The 25,249-nt window shown below is 40.4% G+C and overlaps 1 protein-coding gene across 1 annotated transcript; it reads right to left on the reverse strand.

Moving 5' to 3' along the window:
* Positions 1-3,077: 3,077 nt before the first annotated feature.
* LOC143286124 (derlin-1-like) lies at positions 3,078-16,633 on the reverse strand. Its single transcript, XM_076593716.1, has 8 exons — positions 16,353-16,633; positions 13,658-13,769; positions 12,759-12,823; positions 11,556-11,582; positions 10,530-10,625; positions 9,641-9,693; positions 8,495-8,605; positions 3,078-7,138 (listed from the first exon to the last, which is right to left on the reverse strand). The coding sequence occupies exons 1-8, from the start codon at positions 16,509-16,511 to the stop codon at positions 7,003-7,005; spliced, it is 759 nt and encodes a 252-aa protein (XP_076449831.1). The 5' UTR covers positions 16,512-16,633; the 3' UTR covers positions 3,078-7,002.
* Positions 16,634-25,249: the final 8,616 nt, after the last annotated feature.

Consider the following 25,249-nt stretch of genomic DNA (forward strand, 5'->3'; position numbering starts at 1 on the left):
TCTCTGTCTGTCTGTCTCTGTCAGTTTCTCTCTGTCTCTCTCACTCACTCACTCTCAGTCTCTCATTTTCTGTTTCTGTCTCTCCCCCTCTCTGCCACACACACACACACTCTCTCTCTATCTCTCTCTGTCAGTTTCTCTCTGTCTCTCTCTCACTCACTCTCCGTCTCTCATTTTTCTTTTTCTCTGTCTCTCCCCCTCTCTGCCACACACACACACTCTCTTTCTCTGTGTCTCTCTCTGTCAGTTTCTCTCTGTCAGTTTCTGTCTCTCTCTCTCTCACTCACTCTCCGTCTCTCTCTGTGTGTGTGTGTGTGTGTGTGTGTGTGTGTGTGTGTGTGTGTGAAAACAATCAATAAATAAAATCGAAAACATGAACAATACGTGCAAATACGCATAACCCCACCCCCCTAAACCATATGCCTTAAATATATTAAAAAAATTAATATCTTTTTCCCCCGTTTGTATGTTGCAAATCACATCAAGTTACATGATATTGCTTATCAGTGCTTAATCATACTGATTCAAATCTTTAATTACGTTCGCTTACTGTTATCATTAGTATTTCGTTCGAAGGGTGTTATATTGTAATCTCATTTTTTACACAAAATTTCACCAATTATAAGTTATCTAACACACACACACACACACACACACACACACTGCGTGAACAGTTACTTTTCCCTCACAAGTAGCCGTCTTTTTCCTCTATGTTTGTCAAATAACACTTATGGTTAAAAGACGCTAAACTGAAGAAGAAGAATAATACAAAAGCAGCAACAACAACAACCACACACACACACACACTCGTGGGAGTATCGACACACGGGAGAGTATCGACACGCTCCCGCAGTCGAACACTGAAGAAAGAAATTTGATGAATCGGTTTGAACTGTTCGCAAAAATAAAACAGCAAATAAGCCCATATGTTATGGCACAACAGTGACCAGGCAAACTGAGAAGGGGATGGTTGGGGAGAGGAAGGTGGATGACAGAGGGAAGCAGGAGTTGGGGGAGGGGGAGGTAGTTAACATGCTTGCAGGCAGCCATCTTTGGCACGACTTGAAGGCCGTGCATGGCCAGACTGAAAGGCAAGTTGCATGACGTCACAGGGCTTTCAACATCACTCAGAGCACCAGGTATCGATGGCTTTCCCAAATACATTAGACTGAGCAACACTCTTAGACGCAACCACTGTATGGGACCCCCACCAAAAAGACGACATCAGCAAGCTCGAGGCAGTACAACACAGAGCGGCGAGATTCGTCCTAAACCGACACAGAAACACCTCAAGTGTCGGAAATATGCTGGAACAACTAAAGTGGCCCAAACTACAACAGCGAAGGAAATCAGCTAGACTCGCCATGCTGTACAAAATCCGTCACAACCTGGCCAAAGTCGAGACAAACAACCTCATACCAAAGAACAGAAGAGGGAGAGGCCACAACCAAGCGTACAGAATACCATCATGCCGCACTGACTACAGGAAATTCTCATTCCTGCCACGTACCATCAGAGAGTGGAACTCACTACCAGAAGCTACTGTCACCGCCCCTTCCCTTGAGGCTTTTGCCTCAAGGATGACCCGAATGTCTCAGTAAAAGCCCTGCCCCGCCATCATCCAAAGTAAGTCAAGTGAGGGACTAGGACTCTGCCAGTCTGGACTTGACTCCGGGGGCCGCTTCGGTAGCCAGAAGGTCTGGTCCTGATGCCTGAAACAGATGATGCCTTCCTCCCCCCCCCCCCCGCCCATCCCCCCCCTGGGCCCACCATCTTCCTACCCCCTCCATCCAATCACCTAGGAAGGTGGGTCATGCTGCTGCGCTCTTCCCCATTATGGTGTCAGAATGGTCAACGTGATGACCGTGGACTCCTAACAGGAAGAAGAAGAAGAACCTGGTTCATGGCATTGTTTCCCCACCTGTCTCTTGCGGCCAATCGGTGGCAGTGTGTGACACAGACAGAGAAACAGAGAGAGAAAACTTCAGAAGCTGAACTCAAAATGTGAATCTCATTGATTTTGATATGCAGGGGCCATTGCATTGTTGTGAGTGCACACATGCATTGTTGTGAGTGCACACACACACACCATACACACACACATGTAGGGGGAGGGGGGGGGGGGGGAGGTGAGAGAGAGAGATCTAAAAGATGAACTCAACACATGGTTCTCTTTTATATTGATATGAGCATTTTAAACACACACACACACACGCAGAGAGAGAGAGAGAAGATGAAACTCAGCAAGAAATTAAAGATGAACTTGCCAAATATGAACTTGCCAAGTATTTTTCGTTTATTTCGATATCAGCAGGGGCCAATGCTTTGTTGCATGAGAGAGTGAGAGAGAACATAAACTCAGTACGTGAATCTTCTTAGCTTGAGCAGGAACCATTGGATTGTTGTCAGCACACACACACACACACATACACACACACAGATTCAGAAATTGAACTCTCATGTTTTTTTCCCTCTATATCGATATGAGCTGGGGCCATTGCATTCTTTTCAGTACACACACACACATACACAGAAACACACACACACACACAGAGAAGGGGATGGGGGAAGGGGGTGGTGGAGCCAAAAGATGATGAGTCGTGTTAATTTCAATCTCAGTATTGTTGGGAGAGAGAGAGAGATTTAGGTGAACTCAACACATGATTCTCTTTCATATCAATATTATCAGGGGCCGTTGCCACACACACACACACAAACAGAACAAACCCTTTTCAGGACATGTGTGTGTGTGCGTGTGCGTGTGTATGTGTGCATGTCTGTATGTGTGCATGCGTGTGCATAACACAAAACTGTCCTGTTACTCGAAATGACAATGTGGCCTGTCTGGTCATGTAAATGTTGTGCTAGGTGGTCCCCAATACAGAAAAGTGTGCTTTTAAAAAAAAATTATTTAAAAAAATTTTGAATGCAACAAAAAGACAGTGATCATGAGGGAACACTGGTTGTGGATAAAATGAGATTTTAGATGGAAATGTTTCTAAGAATGCCCGTTTTAGTTTAAATTACATCACATGAAAAAGACAAGACCTGAACAGAAGAATTACACCACACAGATCTTACGAGTTTTTGCTTGTTTATTTTCATTCCCAAATAAAGTACCAATGACAATATTATATACAAAACAATCATATGTTCTCAATGACTGACGATATGTGTGTGTGTGCATGTGTGCATATGTGTTTGTAATTGTGTGTGAGTGTATATGTGTGTGCAAAGCTGACATCCACAACAAACTGGGAATCACCTACACACGCTGACCACAAACTTCAAAGTTAACACATGCTGAAGAGCAAAAGCCACCATCCAAAAATAAAGTGTTGAACTCTGTTCGATAATTATGGGCATGCTTTGGTAACACATCTATTCTACAATCACTGTTCAAACCCAGTCCAAAGACGAATTATCTGTCACCACCCACTTCTGTAGCTTTCTGTTGCATCATGAGACACCAGCAAAGATCAACCATGCACTGGACAGACAACAATAACATCAAAACATATACATACACAGGGTCATGAATGAGTTATGAGATAACAGTTGATAAATGCATACAATCAGTTTGTTATGACTTAAATGGTTCTTGTTTGAACAATCTGAGAAGTGGATATGGGGGTTAAATCATCATGTTATTCAGACTTTCTGTGTGTGTGCATGCGTGTGTGTGTGTGTGTGTGTGTGTGTGTGTGTGTGCGTGTGTGTGTGTGACAGTGTGTATTGTTTCCTCTTTTTTGCAATTGCCGCTTTAACAAATGAATGGGGCTGTAAAAACTTCTGTTCTGAAGATGAACTTATTCAGCAATTTCACCACAGTCCAGGATATTAAAACCACAGAATGTTTGATTGAAAAAAACATCCAGTGGTCAAGTTTTGAACAGGATGACAATTCAGACAAAATATACCATTACTCTGAACATCAACAGTCTCAACTTGCACACAAACATAAACATGGGAAAACACATGCACTCCCCAGAGACATCTTCTCACCAGCATATTTGTTTTTAATGTGTGCACTGTAACATTATCAAAGCAAGAAAAAAACCCATTTCTTTGTAAGTCCCATATTTCCGAGTACCAGTCTTTTAAACCAGCTTAATTAAAAATAAAGAAGATGAGATGTTGGGAAAAGAAATGGCTCGATTCTGACAACTGACATTTGATAAAAGAGAGACAAAACCAAAAAACCTCAGCTCTGCTGTCTCTGGTGGCAGACTTGCCTGCCTAAGAATCTGACAATTAGTATTGCTGCCTCAAAAAAATCCAGAACATACTAAAACTATCAGGAAGACAATGTCACTAATCCACATTTGGGAATACTATTTTGTGTAGCTCTGAGCTTGTCACACTGCTATAGATGACACTCAATCCAAGTCTGCCTTAGGCAGTGTGTTCAGCACACATCCTCATTGTCACTGCTTAAAGACCTTTCAGTGTAGTTCTCACACATATTCCTCTTTGTTGCCATGTTGGTTTGTTGCTGATTCATTTCTAGTACTTTCTTCATTTCAGGTTCTAACAAAATGCCGAGGCATGCACGTCGAATCTGCTGTTGCAACTGACTGAAGAAATCAACTGCACACCATTTGAGAAAAAAAAAAGAAAGAAAGAAAGAATGAAAGGAAAAAAAAAGAAAAAAGAACTGACATAATAAAATTTTTGATATTTTTTGTAATGCTGTGAACATTTTGTTGGTTTTCCAGAATATTGAGAAAGTGGGACAGTAGGCACGTCTGTGGTTGCAAGCTGTGTGATCCTTCTGTGCAGGTGTCAACCAGACTTGTGCCTGCATTCTACATGGTGTGTTTCTGGACATGTCCTTTTCAGACATGAAACTTGGATGATATATGACAAAACAACTCATCAGCTGATCATTAACAATGCAATGATAGCTATAATAGTCATTTTTGTTGTGAAGTCTCCAAAATTGCACTGTTGTTTTTTTGTTGTTTTTTTGTGAGTGTGCTTTTTTCTGTTTCATTTTTGCATGTCCTGATGTGCTCCAATTGCAGATAATATTTTCAATCGGCTCCTGGAGATGATCTGTAAGATGAATGGCTGGTCCTGGGACTTGACACATATTTATCAGAAACCCTGTAATACATGAACGTACAAGTAATTACAACCCTATTTTCACTTCAGTCCTTTTCTGAGAATGCTTACCAATGAAAGCCAGAACACTCAGAAATAACACCTGCACAGAGCTGAACAAACATCTCCACATCAAACACAGGCGAAACACTTCACTTAATGCATAAACATCAAATCAAAGTTAAAACATATAAGCTGTTTTAACTCTGTCACCACTATAGGTGATTTTAGTGGACTTAGACAGTGCACAGCCATATGTGACTTGAGATCAAGGGGTCATGTTAAAAGAACCGTTTTTCACATTGTAACAATGCTTGACAGTTGCAGCCAGTTTTCTGTGCGACAGAACAATGACTAACCTTCACCCCCTGACTTAGCTTGAAGTGAACAAGTCCACTGTATTGTTTTTACATGAGCCAAAGCCTGTGACTGAGAGCTGGGAGTGTTTTTCACACAGAAACTTGGTGGTGAAAGAGACAGAGGAAAACAAAGTTCAAAGTAACTTCCGAGCACCACAACCTGCTAGACACCATGATGCTGCAGATAAATATGATGAAAATGATAATGATATTCTCATGTTCAAACGTCTGGGATGTGTACAACGGCATAACAACAAATCAGAAATCAAGGGCAACATCGTACTGGATAAAAAAGTCGTTCACTTTCAAAACTAATCATTTGACTGAAGAGACACAACAGTCAACGAATAAATGTCACAGAATGAGAAACAGCAACTGAAAGACTCATCTTGAATTTTTCCCTGTAGACAATATATAAGCACAAAAGCTTCCAAATTAAATATATCTGTGTATTTTTCAACAATAAAAAGCAACACATAGTAATATCTTAATTATGCCAATTAAAAAACTGGTTCTAAGAGAAAAAAAAGAGCTGAACAAAACAAAAAACAAAAAAGAAAGAAAAAGCGACAACCTGTCACCTTCATTCACAGCAAAACTAGAGTAAGTGCTACAATCAAAAGTGTCAAGGGAAAATATTTTGTACTCACTCCTGTCAGCAGTTGTTTTTGTACTCGCACACAAATCATACAATTTATTCAAAGATGGAATCACTTTCAGGTATGATCACACAAACACTGAAACGAACATGTATGTGCTGTATCTATCAAACACTTCTTTTTCAAGTATTCTGGGGAGTCAAAAAAAAGAAAAAAAAAAAAAAAAAAGAAAAAAAAAAAAGAAAAGAAAAAAACTATAAGTTAAGAACACTCCTTCCTCTCTCTCTCTTTGTAATCTTTTTTTTTAATTTTTTTTTTTTAATCATTTTTATATCTTATGAGCAGTGAAAGAAAGTGTGTAGTTTAAAGGAATAGTTAATGAAGATGAAAACATGGAAAGTTCTTCACTGCCTTACTTTCATTCAATAGTATTTCATTCCATACTGTCTTCTTGACATGAAAGAAGTTTAAATGACGCTGTATCCACAAGCCCCTCCTAAGAAGAGGGACATATCTTTCATACTGTCAGTACTTAATATGCACAGCTCTGAAGTGTTGATGATATTAGGAAAGAGGTAAGGAATTAGAAAAGAAAAAGAAAATGACCCCCCCCCCCCCCCATCCAAAAAAAAAAAAGCATGACTCTTTTGCTACCATGTTTTTATTTGGAAGGCTGTAAAACAAAAACTCTTCAGCAGACTGAATTTACCATTCATTTTTAAAATAGAAAGAAAGGAGAACATATTAGTAACAGACACTGTACCTTGTACCATTTGCCTTGGTGGAAAAACTTCATGTCTCCACCTGAGAGATGTCAAAATTGGAAGAAAAAAAAAAGGGGTACGGGGGTAGGAAGAAGAAATACACTCCACTGTAATTTTCTATAATGAAGGGAAGAGCCTCTCAAAAGATGATGAAAGAAACATTCCAATGATTCTTCAGTCTCGTCCAAGCTGTTGGCCTTGACCCCAGTTGTAGCGACCTCCGCCACCGTTGTCGTCAGGCCGACGTCTGCTGGAGGGCGCCATGCCAAAACCGGCAACACCACCTTGTCGGTTTGGGAAGTATTTGTACCTGGAAGACCCAGAGCATCAGCACATTCAGTTTGTGAAAAGAAAAGTGACTGATGCAGTAGATGAATGGTTACAACACTGGACTGTCAATCTCAAGGTCCTGGATTGGATCCCGTTATCAGCTTCTGGAGGGTTAAGGGTAAAGATTTTTCCTATCTTATCTCCCTGGTCAACTCACAGACCTGCCAGTGTTTTAACTCTATTCATTCGTACACACATTCTGAAGATCAAATATGCACGCTAAAGATCCCATAATCCATGTTAGTGTTTGGTGGGCTATGGAAACAGTCCCAGCTTGCACATCCCTGAAATCAGAGTATGGCAACACACACAGCTGGGTTAAAAATGGACTTCTTCTCCTTCTTCTTCTTCTGCGTTCATGGGCTGCAACTCCCAAGTTCACTTGAATGTACACGAGTGGGGCTTTTACGTGTGTATGACTGCACTGTTTTCATGATACAACGTGTGCATGACTGCACAGTTTTCATGATACAACGTGTGCATGACTGCACAGTTTTCATGATACAACGTGTGCATGACTGCGCTGTTTTCATGATACGTGTGTATGACTGCACTGTTTTACATGTGTATGACTGCACTGTTTTCATGATACAAAGTGTGTATGACTGCACTGTTTTCATGATACAACTTGTGTATGACTGCGCTGTTTTCATGATACGAGTGTATGACTGTGCTGTTTTCATGATACAAAGTGTGTATGACTGCACTGTTTTCATGATACAACTTGTGCATGAGTGCGCTGTTTTCATGATACAACATGTGTAATACTGCACAGTTTTCATGATACAATGCGTGCATGACTGCGCTGTTTTCATGATACAACATGTGTATGACTGCACTGTTTTACATGTGTACGACTGCACTGTTTTCATGATACAAAGTGTGTATGACTGCACTGTTTTCATGATACAACCTGTGTATGACTGCACTGTTTTCATGATACAACGTGTGTATGACTGCACTGTTTTCATGATACAACGTGTGTATGACTGCGCTGTTTTCATGATACAACGTGTGTATGACTGCACTGTTTTCATGATACAAAGTGTGTATGACTGCACTGTTTTCATGATACTTGTGTATGACTGTGCTGTTTTCATGATACAACGTGTGTATGACTGCACTGTTTTACAACGTGTGTATGACTGCACTGTTTTCATTATACAATGTGTGTAATGCTGCACTGTTTTCATGATACCACTCGTGAATGACTGCACTGTTTTCATGATACAACGTGCGTAACACTGCACAGTTTTCAAGATACCACTTGTGTATAACTGTGCAATTTTCATGATGCAATGTACACATGACTGCGCTGTTTCCATGATTGACTTACAAGATGCTGGGCACAGAGAGCAGGCGGACACCGCCAAAGTCCTGGGGGTACTTGAACATGAGGAAGAAGTACAGGTGGCCCACCACGATGCCGAACAGCTCCATCATGCCCCTGACACAGCACAGCACCACCACCATTATTAGTGTCACCTGCCTTCTCGTTGGGATAATCACACTTTTAATCCAGTCATGAACAGATCAAAACATGTAATGAAATCTTATAAATACACCGGCACATAACCATCATCTTGTTTAAGTATTTCTCTTTTTTCTGCTCATGCCATTATAACACACACACACACACACACACACACACACACACACACACACACATGCATGCACGCACAACATGCACACACACACACATGCACACAAGCACATTTACACACTATCACTTTATTAGTCTAAAAATTAGTAAAATGATGAATTAAAAAATAAAACAAAAACAAATCCACATTAAAAGAAAAAAAGCATTGAATTTGGCTGGACGAAATTCACAATCATATAACACAGAGCCAAATAATTGTCTGTAACAGTTTTAGATTAGTCTGTGAGACACTGCGCAATACTTTCTTCCTGCCCCCCCCCCCCCCCCCCCCCCCAGTCCTTTCACTGACAATTATAAATTGTACTTCTATCAAATAGTTGTCAGTACATAAACACAAATATATACTTTAATTCCTTGCATAATTACTAATACCCACTAACAGATTTCATTTTACACACATGCTGAGGGTGCAAGGGGACATTTGCACAAGGAGTGAATTACTCCTCATGAACGCAAAGCCTACACAACCCAAAATGGTATTCAAATAGCTGCTAAACAAATTACCACTTTGTCACAATGCAAAAGACAATTTCTACTTCATACAAACCTTTAACCTATGTTCATACTTATGCAAAGGAAAGAGAGTACCGATCAATACAAAAAGGGCCTTGGACAATCATGTACTTCATAAACATTTTATTCTGTGTGTACATCAACTGAAAAAAGAAAAAAAAAGAAAAGCATATCAGTAATAAACTGTACAGTTATTTTCAGACTCTGACTGAAGCAACTAAACAAGCACCACCAGAAAGTATGGCAGACCAGAGGGAATATCAAATGAAAGTAGAGAAAAATTGGAGGGAAGGAAATGATACTTACCCACTGCCAATGATGAGATTGAAGGCAAACAAAACCCACGGCAAATACATGGCCTGAAAACAAACAAAACAGAAACAAATGTGATTATTTTTGTTCAAACTGATGTCATGTTTTCCTTTCCAGAGTGCCTACTGTCATGGTCACAAAGTTTGAATGAATGACTCTGTGACTAATTTATTTCAATCATCAAAAAAAGACACAAAAAAAAAAAGACAAGCGGACAACCCAAAATAGACAAGAGGAAAAATGTTTCGTTATGCCTAAAACCATAACCAGAGGTCTTTCTTAATTTTTGTATGAAAGAACTTTTTCTGCAGGATGGGAACCTTCTCAGGTTAATGTTAATTAAAAACATAATCTAACTTTTACTTTCAGACTCATCTTTATCAGACAGAGAGAGATTACTACAACAGATTATCTAAGAAAACACAGAATTTGAGACGTATAATAAATATCTATCTGTTACTTCAATGAGATGTATAATAAATATCTATCTGTTACTTCAAACATGTGTGCGTGCGTGCGTGCGTGTATGCGTGGTACACATGTATGTGATTGTATTGTGTTCATAAGAAAAAATGTTTATATTTAAGTTCTTGGAGATAACAACTCTGCCTGCTCATATCATATTACCATTTTCATTATTTTGTTTCCTTGTTATTTCCCTATCTCTTTGTCTTTTTAGCCATGTAATTTTCTTCAAAAGAAAAAATAACTTTTTTTTTTTAGTTGTATTTTCAAAGAATCTTAGATCTACTCTGAGGTCACTGAGCAAACATCTAAGGTCTCATCAATGGCTGATGTAGTGTCAATTCTTTCTGCACTTCAGTCCTATTGAAGTCACGAAACTTTCAGCTTGTGGCAGGACAGAGAGGACCAAGGTACTCACCTTGAAGCGTGTGCCGAACCAGAACTGGACAATGACGTCTTTGTTGAGCTGACACCACACGTACAGAACACTCAGCACAAGTGGATCCATCAGCACCTGGAAACCATACATTGTATTGTGTTGTATTGTGTTGTACTGCATTGTACTGTATTGTATCAAGTTGTGTTGTATTGTGTTGAGTTGTGCTGCTTTGCACTGCATTGCATTGTATTATCAAATTACTTTTTTTTGCCACCAGAGATTTCTCTGAGTGAAATTCAGGCTGCTCTCCCATGGTAGAGTGTGTGGACCCTGTGCAGCACACTCAATATTTTGTTTTCTCATTTCCTGTCTGCAAGAGTACTTTGTTTTCCTATCAAAGTGGATTTTTCTATCAGAATTTTGCCACAGACAACCCTTTTATTCCTGTAGGTTCTTTTATGTCCCCTAAGTGCATGCTGCGCACAAAACTTTGGTTTATGTCTCACCTGAATGTCTAAACAGACCCCTTCCTCCCAATTTCCTGGGACGTTTGTCCTCATCAGTCATATCCATCACTTGTCTTTATGGAATAGAATGCCTTCATTTTGCGCAGACTGCTTGAAAAGAAATGTTTTTATATTTCTTTTAAACAAGATGAATGAGGGACTGTGACGAACTGAAAAAGGCAGTGATTTCCTGGTTTATTGAGCTGAAGAATTGAAAGCTCTCCCACTGTGTATCTCTCTGCTGAATTTGGGAATGCAAAATATTCTGTCATGAGAAGATGATGATGATATGTACATGCAATGCAAGTACAGAAATGAACCAATTATAAACAAACAACAACAAAATCTCCTGTATTGTTCAACAAAGCCAAGTTTGTATTTCTCTTTTTGTCACAACAGATTTCTCTGCACTGACAAAAGTTAGATCCTGAATTACAGCAATGGACATTAAACAGCAAAATGTTGTTATTTTCAGAAGTCAACCCTTTCTCATTATTTGAGAACACTGAAATGAATGCAGATAGAATTTTAATTTTTAAAAATCAACAAAAGAACTTACCATCAGGTCAGCTACCAATCCAACAATCTTTCATTTGATTAAGGAACATCAGCATTTGTCAGTGGAACATTGACAGCAATCATCACTGATACCAATATCATATTCATCAGATATAAAGTAAGTTCTATTTTTGTAGCAATAAACTGCAGGTCTAATTCACCAACTCGTTTCTGATGAAGTATTGAAGTAAAGACAGAAAAGAGAATCCTAGGAAAGTGAGAGACGGACAATTAAATCTTGCAAGTAATCCAAATCATTTTAAAATCATGGTTACTATTATCCAGACCCATGCACTGGTGTGCAATTTAACACACACACACAGACACAAAAAGTATGAAGTTATTAAAAACCAAGGAGCCTGGGTCAATTTATTCCTTCATTTTCATGTGTTGGATCACAGAATCTTTTAAGACTTCTAATCTGCTGTATCTGGCTCAGAGTCTACATGGAAATGAAGCTGGAATTGTTACTTACTTCTTCCTAGCAAGGTTACAACTTCAAAAGCATAACAATAAAGTCATGAACAAGTCGCAGAACACTTTGACACATGCTCTTTTTATTTTTCACTGAGTGGAGGGCTTAACAGTACATGGAACTTGGAACTTGTTTACAATGATGACACTGAAAGGCAATCAACATAAACATGGAAACTTCTCCGATACATATGGCAACAAGTGCCCATAGATCCTCAAAGAATTTTAAGTTGTCCAGGCATCTGTAGTGTGAAAGACTGGGACAAAAGTCTGATGTGTAAGCCTTACAAGAGTGCAGCTGAGCCAATGGAATGTCTGAAGAGTTAGTACACGGTGTCCCCCCCCCCCCCTCCTGCCCCTCTGAAATGACTATAAAAAAGGTTAAAGGACATATAGCCTTTTATGGCCATTGGGGCAGTAATTTCAAATCCACTGTGTCTAGAGCCCTGCACAGAAAGGTGGGGCCCAATCCTCTCCTTCAGCAGTTTAAACCATCCCCAACTGAAGTCAGGTACCCATCCACACCTGGGAGCCTTTTCCAAGGATGCAACACCATGCAAAAACAAGGCCCTGAACCCTGATCACTGGTGAACACTGGTTAATAAGTCAAATGCCTAACTGACTCTGCCACCGTGCCTCAAATAGCTACGGATACAGCATTAACCACAATTGTAACAAACCTTCCATCATGGATGCTCTATACACCATTTCCTCTGAATTCAAAGGATACAACCAAGCAGATCCAGTTGAAGAGAATCATAAACAAATAGTCTGCTGGCCGACCATCAAACACGCCTGCAACACACAACATGTCTTCTTAGGATACAGTCTGCAAGTAACTGAACTTTAAAAAAAAATCAGATACTAGGTTTAAGTACAAATAATCCTGTCGTGCTCTCATCACACTTTTTTTTGTTTCCATAACCCATCGAATGCTGACATGGATTATAGGATCTTTATCATGCGTATTTGATCTGCTTGCATATACACATGAAGGGGGTTCAGGCACAAGCAGGTCTGCAGACATGTTGACCTGGAACATCATACCCAGCATGCACACCCCCCGAAAACGGAGTATAGCTGCCTACATGGCGGGGTAAAAACGGCCACACATGTTAAGGCCCACTCATGTACATATGAGTAACGTGGGAGTTGCAGCCCATGAACAAAGAAGATGTAGGACTTCTTTCATCCAATTAATTACCAGACAGCAAAGCAATAGTTGAAAAGCATTTGATTTTATCTGAAAATTTCATCTAGTTTAATTTAATGGAACAAGATAAAACAAAATCTAGACCTCTAAAATGAGAACACACACACACACACACACACACACACACACACACACAAACATGTACAATCACATGTAAAATCAAATAAATCAATAAAGACAATATTAAGAAGAATGCATGCAAAATACATTCAAATAACTGTACCTTTTAAAATTTATTGAAATTTTAACATAAAAGCAATCAACCCATAGTCACTAGTAATGTAGTATTATCAGTTCTAATTCCTCTGGCTTTTTAAAAATGTGCATAAACAAAAGGGGTGTGTGATCACCTTGAATCTGATAGTCTTTCTAGCAACACACAAGTTGTTTGAATTCAGAAACTTAGGAAACATTACCTGTTTCTAGACGAGTGGAATATGAGTACAAAAAGTATAAGTTCATCAGGTAGTGGAACCCTCGAGGCCCAGATATTGGATAATACAAGGCAGCTGTGATGGCACGCCATATCTGAAAGTCAGAAACAGATCCCCATGAGCTATATTATCATATACGGGATATAACTTTTAAAAGAAAACAGATTTTACAGCTATACAAACCAAAGAAAAAAACATCAACAGATTTTAAACAGAATGTAAAACTCAATTTCAGTGGAAGGAATACATTCTATATGGGCATTTCTCGTAACAACAACAATTACATAATTATAAATGTGACACCTGATTTCAATAATACCACACATCAAAGATGTAACTAGTCTAATAACATCATCAGACAAAGTGTTTTGTTTTCCACTTCTCATTCCCAACAATTTAGTCAGGAAACAGATACATGTTACTTAATAAATCATGAATTTCCCCCCAAGATTAACACATAGACAGAGGGCATGGTTTGGGACACAGGACAAACTACTTACTTAGTTACCTTCTAACTAAATATAGTCAGTGTTTGTGTAAAGTTATCAAAATTTAATCTGTTGCTCATGCCTGCGCGAGCATAAATGTGCGTGAAACTGTTACCAGTACTAGTGTAACCATACTGTACATAAAGATCTTATTCTATTTTTTTCTGCTGTCATGATAAAATGAAGAGAGAACATCGGGAAATATTGTTTAAATGTTTTCTTTTTAGTTATTTTGAGTCAAATTCTTTAAAAAAAAATATATAAGCAATGAGGTCAAATCAAACTAAACTGTCAATATCATCCATTTTAAGCAACACTTGATTCTCAAACTTTGAAATAAACATGACCAAAACTCCTGTTATGCTTCTCTCACCAATACACTTGTAAACATGATACTGTGATACACATGTATGCAAAGACTGAATCAGTACAGCTTATGGTAGAGATGATGACCTGTGTACATACAGTAACTGTGAGTGTGATGAATTAAATCAGATTGCACTCTGGTCTTAATACCAACAAAGAAAACAACAACAAAAAACATTTCTAGAAGTAGAACAATCATAATATAAATAAGTTCATGTTGTGGTCAGTTGTTATTTTACTGAAAACAACCTTGTTACTGTACCAGTGAACTATCTTGTGTATATTCTGATTTACAACTCCTTTAAGTGTGTGATTTATCCATGCCTACAGTTGGGAAATATGATAACATACATACTATTGACACAGCTCTGTATGTATCTTAATAATGATAATGATGATGATAATAACAATACTGTGTGTGCAACACTTTGTTCTTTTTAAAACATTTACAGTATATATGACTTGAATCAGTGAATTAACTGAATAACATAGCATACACATATCATGTCCAAAATCAAATCTGACAAAAATGCACATGAACCCACCACCACCCCATGCCCATCCACACACACACACAATGACACAGTATGCATAATAATATTATACACATACCAATTCACAATGATTCAGCTGTCGCACCCCTAACTCATCCACACACAAACACACACACACACAATTAGTCAAGAACACATCTACCCCACCCCTTGTCAATCCACATACACACACATGCACTCAATCAGTCAATGACACACCTATCCTTCCCCAAACTTACACAAACACATGTATACAATGACACACCCATTCTACCTCAAACTCACACACACACATGCATGCACCCCCCTGCCCCCCCCCCCCCCCCCCCCCCACACACACATGTATCTGAATGCACATCCATACCAACATAAATCAAACAATAACATCAAAACATGAACATGCATGGAAAAAAAATAGATCCAGAGAATACAAGTATACATGTGCAGAACTAAAACTCTACAAGCCATAAAGCCTACTTAAAGAAAAAAGTTTTCACTTGTGTTATAAGTACCTTGTTTGAAGAAGTGTAATGGGCAATAAAGCCTGTGAGTTTAAGGATTGCAAAGCTGAAAATCTTAATGGTCCACTAACATGTTTCTCAATTATCTGTATTGAATTTGTGGACATAAAAAAGATTCTGTCATCAGCAGAACAGTGGTTCAATTTAGAAGGGACATACTTGTTTGTAATTCCGTAAATATATCGAGGCTTCTCATTACAAACCACTTGCATCACAATTAAAAAAACAGTCAAGTATGCATTAGCCTTACTCTGGTGTATTCTGATCCAAATTCCAAGACTCAGAAATGATATTGAAGCAGAGGTAGTTGAAGTATTGCTTCATAAGGAAGCCAGTACAGTTATTTAAAAAGAAGGGGACAAAACTGAAACTTATGTATGGTACAGCACATCCATTCATTCCATTCATTGCACTCTCACAACTCGTGTCTTACTATTCTTTCTTCCATTTTTGTTTATATTATTTACACTGTGTACATGTCCTTGATTCAGTCACTCCCTTAAAAATTACCCCTGCCGGAGTCTGCACTAGTGGGTCACAGTTAAGTATGTGCTGTTAAAAATTAGTTTATATATTTGCATATAATATACTGAAACTGCAGAGATTGGATTGTCAAGAAAAAGTAATCCACATTGATAACCAGTCTTCGGATCTCTGATCTTTTCTGCACGAGAGATCTGTGGTTTCATACGGTATGGAAGTCTCTCATTTTTGTTTCTCACATTCTTTTCTATTTCCACACAAACGCATATTCACACACACAACATACCTGAAACTTGTATACAAAGTGTTGTAAGGTAAGAACCAGCCACATAGGATTCAGCAAACCAAGTCTGGCTGCCACAGGCACCACCACAGTTCCTGTGAACCAGTAACGGGTGATCTGGGGGATGCCCCGATACCAGTCACCAATATCACTTGACGCCATGATTTTGTCTTCAAAACTGTTATGACACTATATCAGTCAAATTTGTTGTTTCACGGTCTTCTAATGCAATCGCAACGACCCTGACGTGGCTGCTCGGCGTTGGTGCTGTGCTTTTGCTTTCCTCTTCGGTGACGCATAAGATTTTATCCCTGTCAAATATAGGTGACTATAGATGAAGAAAGAAGAACGCTTAAGAAGCAAGTAACAGCATGTTTAAAGCCCTTGAGAATTCTACAGAGAAAATTCGTTTACTCTCTATGCTTAGTTATCAAATGATATTGCATGTATTTGACAATGGTTTAAGTTAACAGATTTACCACACGCAGTTTTTGATAAGGGGGTACAAATTGAATGAGCACACAAATTCAGACCGCAGAGAATATTATCGATCAGCCATCACAGCTAAAAAAAAAAAAAAGAAAAAAAGAAAAAAAATTCAGCGTTAACTCGTTTTTCTCATTATCATGAGCAGCATATGTAGCAATATGATTTCTTCTTTTATTTAGGAATAAGTTCATCACAACACAGCAGTCGCATCCAACTTTCCCATGGCTATAGACCATCAACGCAAAAGACGCCAAATGGCAAGTTCAACGAATGGATTCTCTCCCTTTAACCCATGTTTGCCTGAATTTTGTTTTATTTTTTGGTTACGTGGTAATAAACGATGGAAATAATGTCAGAAGTGAAGCCTGGATTCCAATTTTAAAAATATTTGAGTATATGGGGACGCTAGTCACCAGAGGGTACAGGTTTTTGTGTCATACAACCAAAAGGATTTAGCCGCACCAACACATGTCAGTAGAATACAACAATTCAAAGAACCATAATTTCAGCTTAAAATCATTGCGACATCTCAATAGTTCAGTTTCAGTTTCCCAAAGAGGCGTAACTGCGTTCAGACAAATCCATATATGCTACACCACCGCTTCTCAAGCCTTGAGTGCATATGCGTATATGCATTATGACTGACATAGTATATTTGTGTATCTCAGTATCAGAGCGGATTTCGTCAGCATATGTTGCTATGTTTTTTTGTTTGTTTGTTTGTTTGTTGTTGGTTTTTTGTGTGTGTGTGTTTGTCAAACTGTGTGTGTGTGTGTGTGTGTGTGTGTGTGTGTGTGTGTGTGTGCGCGTGTGTGTGTTTTGGGGGTTCCGGCGAAAAACCTATGCCCTAGTTGTGCCTAGTGTCTCCATATGAAAACAGCACTTTTTGCACACCGTTAGCAAGAAAACTATGAGTCACAGCACAAAATCTTCAAAACACATTCTAGATTATGTTCCAAGCTTCATTTTTGTTTCAAAAGTGTATATGAAATTGTTCCTAGTTCAAGGTATAATCACTTACCTATTTCGGTTGGCCATTGTAGTGTGAAAACCACCACCCGCTAACTGCAACTCCGCCACTGATCTTGAAACAAAACTAAGCAAGGGATATGCCTTTGATGGTTTTTATCAGATAAGTGTAATCACACACCCTCTACTGACCACACACTCACTCATCTAAGCTCTACGTGCTAACTCAGTAGAATGAAACCATGAAAGGGATAGTGTCCCCATATGGGAATACTAGGCATATAATCATGGGTTAATTCTCTCTCTCTCTCTCTCTTGCTCGCGCGCGCACTTGTATTGTTTGTATTGTATTGTATTGTATTGTATTACTCTTTGTCACCACCTTACAGATTTCCCTGTGTGAAATTCGGGCTGCTGTCCCCAAGGACAGCGTGTCACTACGGCGCCACCCGCCTCACTGTTGTTGTTTCTTAAGTCTTCTCCTTTTTCACCTCTCTTTTTTTTTTTCTGCCTGCAGATGTAATTGTTTTCCTATCAACGTGGATTTTTCTGCACAATCAAGTTTTGCCGGGGACAGTCCTATTGTTGTCGTGAGCTCTCTTCGTATACCCACAAGTACATGCGGCTACACCGCGGCTACTCAGCAGACTGGAGGGATCTTGCTATCATCTCTCTCCGAATGACTAGCATCCTGACCACCATCCTGGTCTAGTGGAGTGAGAGAAAATACTGGCGAATGTGGAAATCGATCCCATGCGCTCAGATTATCTCGCGGCAGGCTCCCCGGCGGGCTAGGCAGGCGCATTATCACTTCTCCACCACTCTGGTCGTTGCTTGGTCATTTTTTCATCAGTCTTCTGTTGTGCAGCGCGGTCTGTCATTCTTGCCACTCTCCTCCTTTTCATTCATTCTTTATTTTCATAATTTTAATTTTTTTTTTATTATTATTATTTTTTTTAATTCTCGACATATCTTCTGCCCTATCTTACAGGTATTTTTCAAACACTCGTCTATTCCAGGACACATACGTCACCCGTAGACCAAATCACCTAATATTTTTATTTATTTATTTATTTTATTTATTTATTTATTTATTCATTTTCTTTTTTAAAGTTTTGTTATTTTATCTTATCTTGTTAATTTTTTTTCTCTCTCTTTTAAATTTGTTTAAAAAAAAAAGTTTTGTTATTGTATACATACATACATATATATATATATAAATTTTTTTCTCAAGGCCTAAGGGCGTTGGGTTACGCTGCTGGTCAGGCATCTGCTTGGCAGATGTGGTGTAGCGTATATGGATTTGACCGAACGCAGTGACGCCTCCTTGAGCTACTGATACTGATACTGATACTGATAGTAATCACCGAAGTTGAATTTTATCTGGCTGCAGGGCGGACTGGCACTGCTGAGCGGACTAGATGTTAACAAACGGATTTGTTGGTTGTTTGCTTTTATCGTATCATTGTTATTATCATTATCACCATTATCATTGTGTTGTTGTTGATGTTGTTTCTAAGCGATTTGGGTTACGCTGCTGGTCGGGCATCTTGCTTAGCAGATGTGGTGTGGCGTGTATGGATTTGTCCGAAGGCAGTGATGCCTCCTTGAGTCAGTTACTGATACTGATACTGTTGTTGAGGAGTAAGAGAGAACTTGACTTTTTTTTTTTTTTTTTTCACTTTCGTTCAGTTCATTGTTCCAGCATTCTCCTTTTTGTTGTCCTTCTGTCCTGTCTTCCATCAGTGCTAAGTGGTAGTGTTAGAGAATAAAATAAAATGAAGTGATGATGTCGGTCATAGACAAACAGATAATCGATAGAAAGATATATATATATATATATATATATATATATATATATATATATATATATATATGTGTGTGTGTGTGTGTATCTCTCTCTCTCTCTCTCTCTCTCTCTCTCTCTCTATATATATATATATATATATATATATATGGAGAGAGAGAGACAGACAGACAGACAGAAAGGAGATAGGGACAGACAGAAATAGAGATAGAGACAGACAGAGATCGTACTGTATAGAAACAGAGACAGAGACAGAAACAGACAGACAGTGGAGAACCCGACCTTTTTCTCACCAATGAGTTGTTGAGAGTTCGGGTGTCCAAGGAAGAGCGTAATGTCAAGAAAGATATTACTAAGAGATTATGTATAACAATGTTTATTTATGTTTATTTCTGAAGTTGGTTATCTCTTCTGTTGGCCAAGTTAGTCGGTTTGTTTGAGACGTTGTTTGCTGTATCCTCGAGTCATTCTTACCTCGATGTTCTTGCATTGTTCAGGTAGGCCTATTGACTGATTGATTGATTGATACGGATATTTATATAGCGCCTATCCTCGGTCGGAGACCAAGCTCTAAGCGCTTTACAAACACGGGGTCATTTGCACAACAGACTGCCTACCTTGGTAGAGCCGACTGACGGCTGCCACTGGGCGCTCTATCATTCGATGCCTATCTGTTGCACTTGCACTTTCACATCCATCGACGAATTGCTCAACAGGCGGCAGAATTTCAACACACACGTTTGGAGTTTTTCAGCCTTGTTTTCTTTTCATTGTAGAGATTCTGGGTTTCCTTGTAGGTCCGAGTCTATGGTCCATTTGCGTCATCACACACACACACACAGACACACGTGCGCGCGCACACACACACACACACACACAGACGCGCGCACACGGTACACACACACACACACACACACACGCACACATAGACACAGACACGCACTCTTCTCTCTCTCTTTCTCAGTCTCTCTTTCTCTCTTGATTAATGTCTGTGTTACGTTTTATTAGTCATCTGTGATTGATTGCAATTTCTTATTACAAAAACAAGAACTTTTTAATGGGTCTATGCTTGTTTCGATTATTCTTCAATGTCTTATTGTATTTGATAGATTGTTTTTTTTTTTATCTGGTTACTGTTTGTTTTTTGCTTGTTAGTTTCATACTTTTTTTTGCCCCGTGGTGTGTGTGGGGTGGTGGTGGTGGTGGATGGAGATGGGGGGAGGGAGGGTCGAAGGCATAGGGAGGGGGTTATGACTTCTTTGTTTGTCTGCATTCGTTGTATTTTTTTGGAGGGCGATGGGGAGTGGAGGGGGCGTGGGGGTGGGGGTTGGGGTGGAGGGCAGTTGTAGGGGTGGGTAGGTTGGGGAGTGGGGGGTGTCAGGTTCATATTTTTTGTCTACTTTAGTTTGTCTCTTTGTTGTTGAAAACAGCAGCACAGCACTTACCTACCTACACGACCACCACATTAGAGGCGTTCTCTCTATCGATCCGAGCAAGATCGATTAAACCGGCGATCGCCTTCCGTGACAGCTTTCTAAGATCGATGGAAAAGCAAGGCAGCCACTTGGTTATGACTATCGATCTGATTTCTGTGACTGCATACCGCTGTGATTGTGGACCTAGTAGCATGGAACGAACACGCTCTGATTTACATCGGTACCTTAGTCAGTGCACGGCAGTCGAGTTTCACGTGCATAGGCTGTGTGACAGATAACAATGAAACAGGTGTTTTTGAAGTGGTTGGTACCTGGGATTTATTTCATTATTTTTCTATTGATTAGGCTTATTTTATCATATTTTATGTTTTGTAAATAGTGTTTTCAAGAGCGTTTTATTATAATATATATATATATATATATATATATATATATATTATATATATATATATATATATATATATATATATATATATATATATATTCGTAACTGTCTGAAGAACCGAGGCCATGACACACCGCTAAATAGCAAATGATGTTGGTTTTTTTTTTTTTCGTTTCACTACTTTTATTCATTGCTTCGCTGAGCTCTCTTAACAAGACACAGGCGCACGAAAACACATACACAGGCAGTCGCGCGCAAACAAATACACATTCGCATTATAGCATGTAGGGAGGCACACACACACACACACACACACACACACACACACACACACACACACTCACACCATCATCACCCCATCCCCAAACAAGCACGTAGATCCATATCCCCATCAACAGCCCCTTATTAACTCCCCTCCATCTCTCCTCCTACACCCCCCCCCCCCCGAACCCCCATCACCCTCCCCTATCTCATGACGCGGTGTTATGAAAAGTCAATTTCAACAGGGTCAGGTCTGCCTCCTGCCCACATTGAAGGCGTTAACGCCATCAGAAAACGATTGGCTTATCGACCACAGCTGGCCCACCCCATGTTCTTTAGTGTTCTGTATCTGGTGGGCCGTGTCACTCCGCTTATATGTGATTTATCAGAAATGAAAGGAAGGAAAGAAAAGAAAAGAGGGAAAGAAAGGAAGAGAGAGAGAGAGAGAGAGAGAGAGAGAGAGAGAGAGAGAGAGAGACGTGTGTGTGTGTGTGTGTGTGTGTGTGTGTGTGTGTGTGTGTGTGTGTGTCCCTCTCTCTCTGTCTGCCCCCCAATCCCCGTTTCTCTCTCTCTGCCCGTCTGTCTGTCTTTCAACCCCCTGTACCGGTATCATAAACAGAGAAACTAACCGCCGACCGATTATCGATCAAGCACTGGGTGAGAGTGAATTGCCTCGGTACAAACACATATGTCATTTATGGGAACGGCAGCGAGAACATGCCTGGTGTCAGATAAAGAACACAAATATGCTCTCAGGATACTATACTAAGAGAGAGAGAAAGAAAGAAAGAAAGCACTCCACTCAACTCAAGAACGGAGACCGAACGGCTACAACTCAAAACGAGACGAAATGAATGTTCTCACTACCGACATTATTATTGTCATAATTGTTCTTGTTGTTCTTGCTGCAGCTGCTGTTATTTTTGTATTTGTATTTGTATTTCTTTTTATCGCAACAGATTTCTCTGTGTGAAATTCGGGCTGCTTTCCCCAGGGAGAGCGCGTCGCTACACTACAGCGCCACCCCCTTTTTTTTTCTTTTTTTTTTTCCAGTTTTTCCTGCGTGCAGTTTTATTTGTTTTTCCTATCGAAGTGGATTTTTCTACAGAATTTTGCCAGGAACAACCCTTTTGTTGCCGTGGGTTCTTTTACGTGCGCTAAGTGCATGCTGCACACGGGACCTCGGCTTATCGTCTCATCCGAATGACTAGCGTCCAGACCACCACTCAAGGTCTAGTGGAGGGGGAGAAAATATCGGCGGCTGAGCCGTGATTCGAACCAGCACGCTCAGATTCTCTCGCTTCCTATGCGGACGCGTTACCTCTAGGCCATCACTCCACTGTAGGGACAGACTGGAAAACTTGACAGTGCACAACAAGTAGTTATCCTCGAGAAACTGTCTCTCTCTGTCTGTCTGTCTGACTCTGTGAAATGCCGTGTCTTTTTTGTTGTTGTTGTTGTTGTTGCTTTCAGTGTATTTCTCATTCTTTTTTGTATTGTATGGTGTCTTTCTTTTTCGTGTATTGCTTGCAATGTAAATTGGTAGTAGGGGTGGGGGCGTGGGGCGTGGGGATGGGGGGGGGGGGGGGGGAAGCGCTATCGACAATCTATCTATCTATCATTCTGTCTGTCGACCAACCAACGTTTATATCTCTATGTCTGCTTGTCTGTCATTCTGTTGTTTTACCTATCTACCTATATTATACACGCACATATACGGACAAGCACATACACATACACACCACGACCACTGCTATCCACCTTCCCCAACACACACACACACACACACACACACACACACACACACACAAACCAAACAATCATTAATCACCACCACCACCATCAACAACAACAACAAACCGAACAGAGGATTGGCTTGGAGCCCAGCAGGACTCAATAACACACGGTACCAGGGCGACAGAGAGGAAATGAAAACTGCGGAGCGAGCGAGAGACAGAGAGAGAGAGAGAGAAGGGGAAGGGGGGGGGGGTAACGATCACCTGTCCTGCCTGGCTGACTCACTGCTGGGGGCATGACACAACACCGTGTGCTGAATGCAATCCCCAAGAGGCAGGGCTCCCAGGATCAGGGTCCGGGAGTTAGAGGGACTTTATTTTTCTGGCAAGGAAAACCTTCAGATGAGACCAGGGAACATGGTGTGGGATTAAATTTCAGTTTCTCGAGGGGGCGTCACTGCGTTCGGACAATATACGCTACACCACATCTGCTAGGCAGATGCCTGACAGCAGCATAACCCAACGCGCTTGTCAGACTTCGAGTGCATGCTGATTTCTGTTTGTGTACCTATCTGAATGGATTTCATTTTACATAATTTTGCCAGAGCACAGCACTCTCGTTGCCAAGGTTCTTTTTCAGTGCGTCAAGTGCGTGCTGCACACGGGACCTCGGTTTATCGTCTTATCTGAAAGACTAGACGCTCAGTTTGATCTTCCAGTCAAACTTGGGAGAAAGGGCGAGAGCGGGATTCGAACCCACACCCTCACACACTCTCTGTATTGACATCTGAGGGTCTTAACCATGCTGCCACCTTCCTCCTGAGGGAATGGGATCCGCAATCAGAAACAGATTGCTGGGATTTACCATCCCACCCGTTTCTCCAGTTCCAATCTTCAATGAGACCAGTCAGCCGATATAATCACTGCCTATGCGCCAACGCCGACTTCCCCAGCAGACAGAAGTTAAGGACAAATTCTACGATAACCTTTAGTACTGTTATCAGAAGATTCTCTGAAAAAGAGTCACCGTTCATCCTTGCTGACTTCAACGCCAACCACCTGCCCTACCTGTATAGGGTCAGGTCGGCACTGGGAACATGAACGGGAGCGGGTAAACACCTGCTGGAGCTCCGTTGTCGTCATGGTCTCTGCGTCAGCGATATACATATTTTTTCAACACAGAGCCTCCTTGAGACACCATGGATCCAGGCACTGGCACCAACCCGACCTGATTCTCATGAACCGCGGCTTCAGCGAGGCTTGCCGGGACTTCGGAGTCACCACCAGTCTGAAGAAATGTCAGGTCATGGGTCAGGGCGCGGACTATACACCCAACAAGAGAATCCCTGACCATGAACTGGATGTTATCACGACCTTGTGTACCTGGGTTCGACGATCTGACTGTTGCTCTATTGACACCGAGCTAGGGAAGTGTGGAGGAGGAGGAGGAATTTCGTTTAATGTCCCGTCACACATATCGGCGATTGAAGACATTTTGTTAAAGTATTATGAAAACATTTGAGTGCTGTCGTTTTGAAGAGGAGTGGGATGTGGATGAATGGTGAGTTGGGGGAAACCAGGTGTATCTTCCAGAAAAGCTGCCAACATGTGCACATTGACAAAGACAGTAAAGCTAAAGAGGGAGTCAACGGAGCACACAAAGATCCAGGTCTACAGGACTGGCGTCATGAGCACCATCCAGTGAGTCTCGGACCCTGCGCACCATACAGGAACAAAAGTTCAAAACCTTCCACGTGTACTGTCCCCGACGCATCTTGAACATGACCTAGCAGGACAAAGCTCCAAACAACACCGTC

The sequence above is a fragment of the Babylonia areolata genome, chromosome 9, assembly GCF_041734735.1.
Source record: "Babylonia areolata isolate BAREFJ2019XMU chromosome 9, ASM4173473v1, whole genome shotgun sequence".
In the NCBI taxonomy this organism is placed as follows: domain Eukaryota; kingdom Metazoa; phylum Mollusca; class Gastropoda; order Neogastropoda; family Buccinidae; genus Babylonia; species Babylonia areolata.

Coding starts and splice junctions, on each gene's coding strand:
- LOC143286124 (XM_076593716.1), bottom strand. CDS start 16,511: ATGGCGTCAAGTGATATTGGTGACTGGTATCGGGGCATCCCCCAGATC. Junction 13,770..16,352: donor ACTTTGTATACAAGTTTCAG/GTATGTTGTGTG, acceptor TCTGACTTTCAG/ATATGGCGTGCCATCACAGC. Junction 9,694..10,529: donor GGTTCGGCACACGCTTCAAG/GTGAGTACCTTG, acceptor GTTTGTTTTCAG/GCCATGTATTTGCCGTGGGT.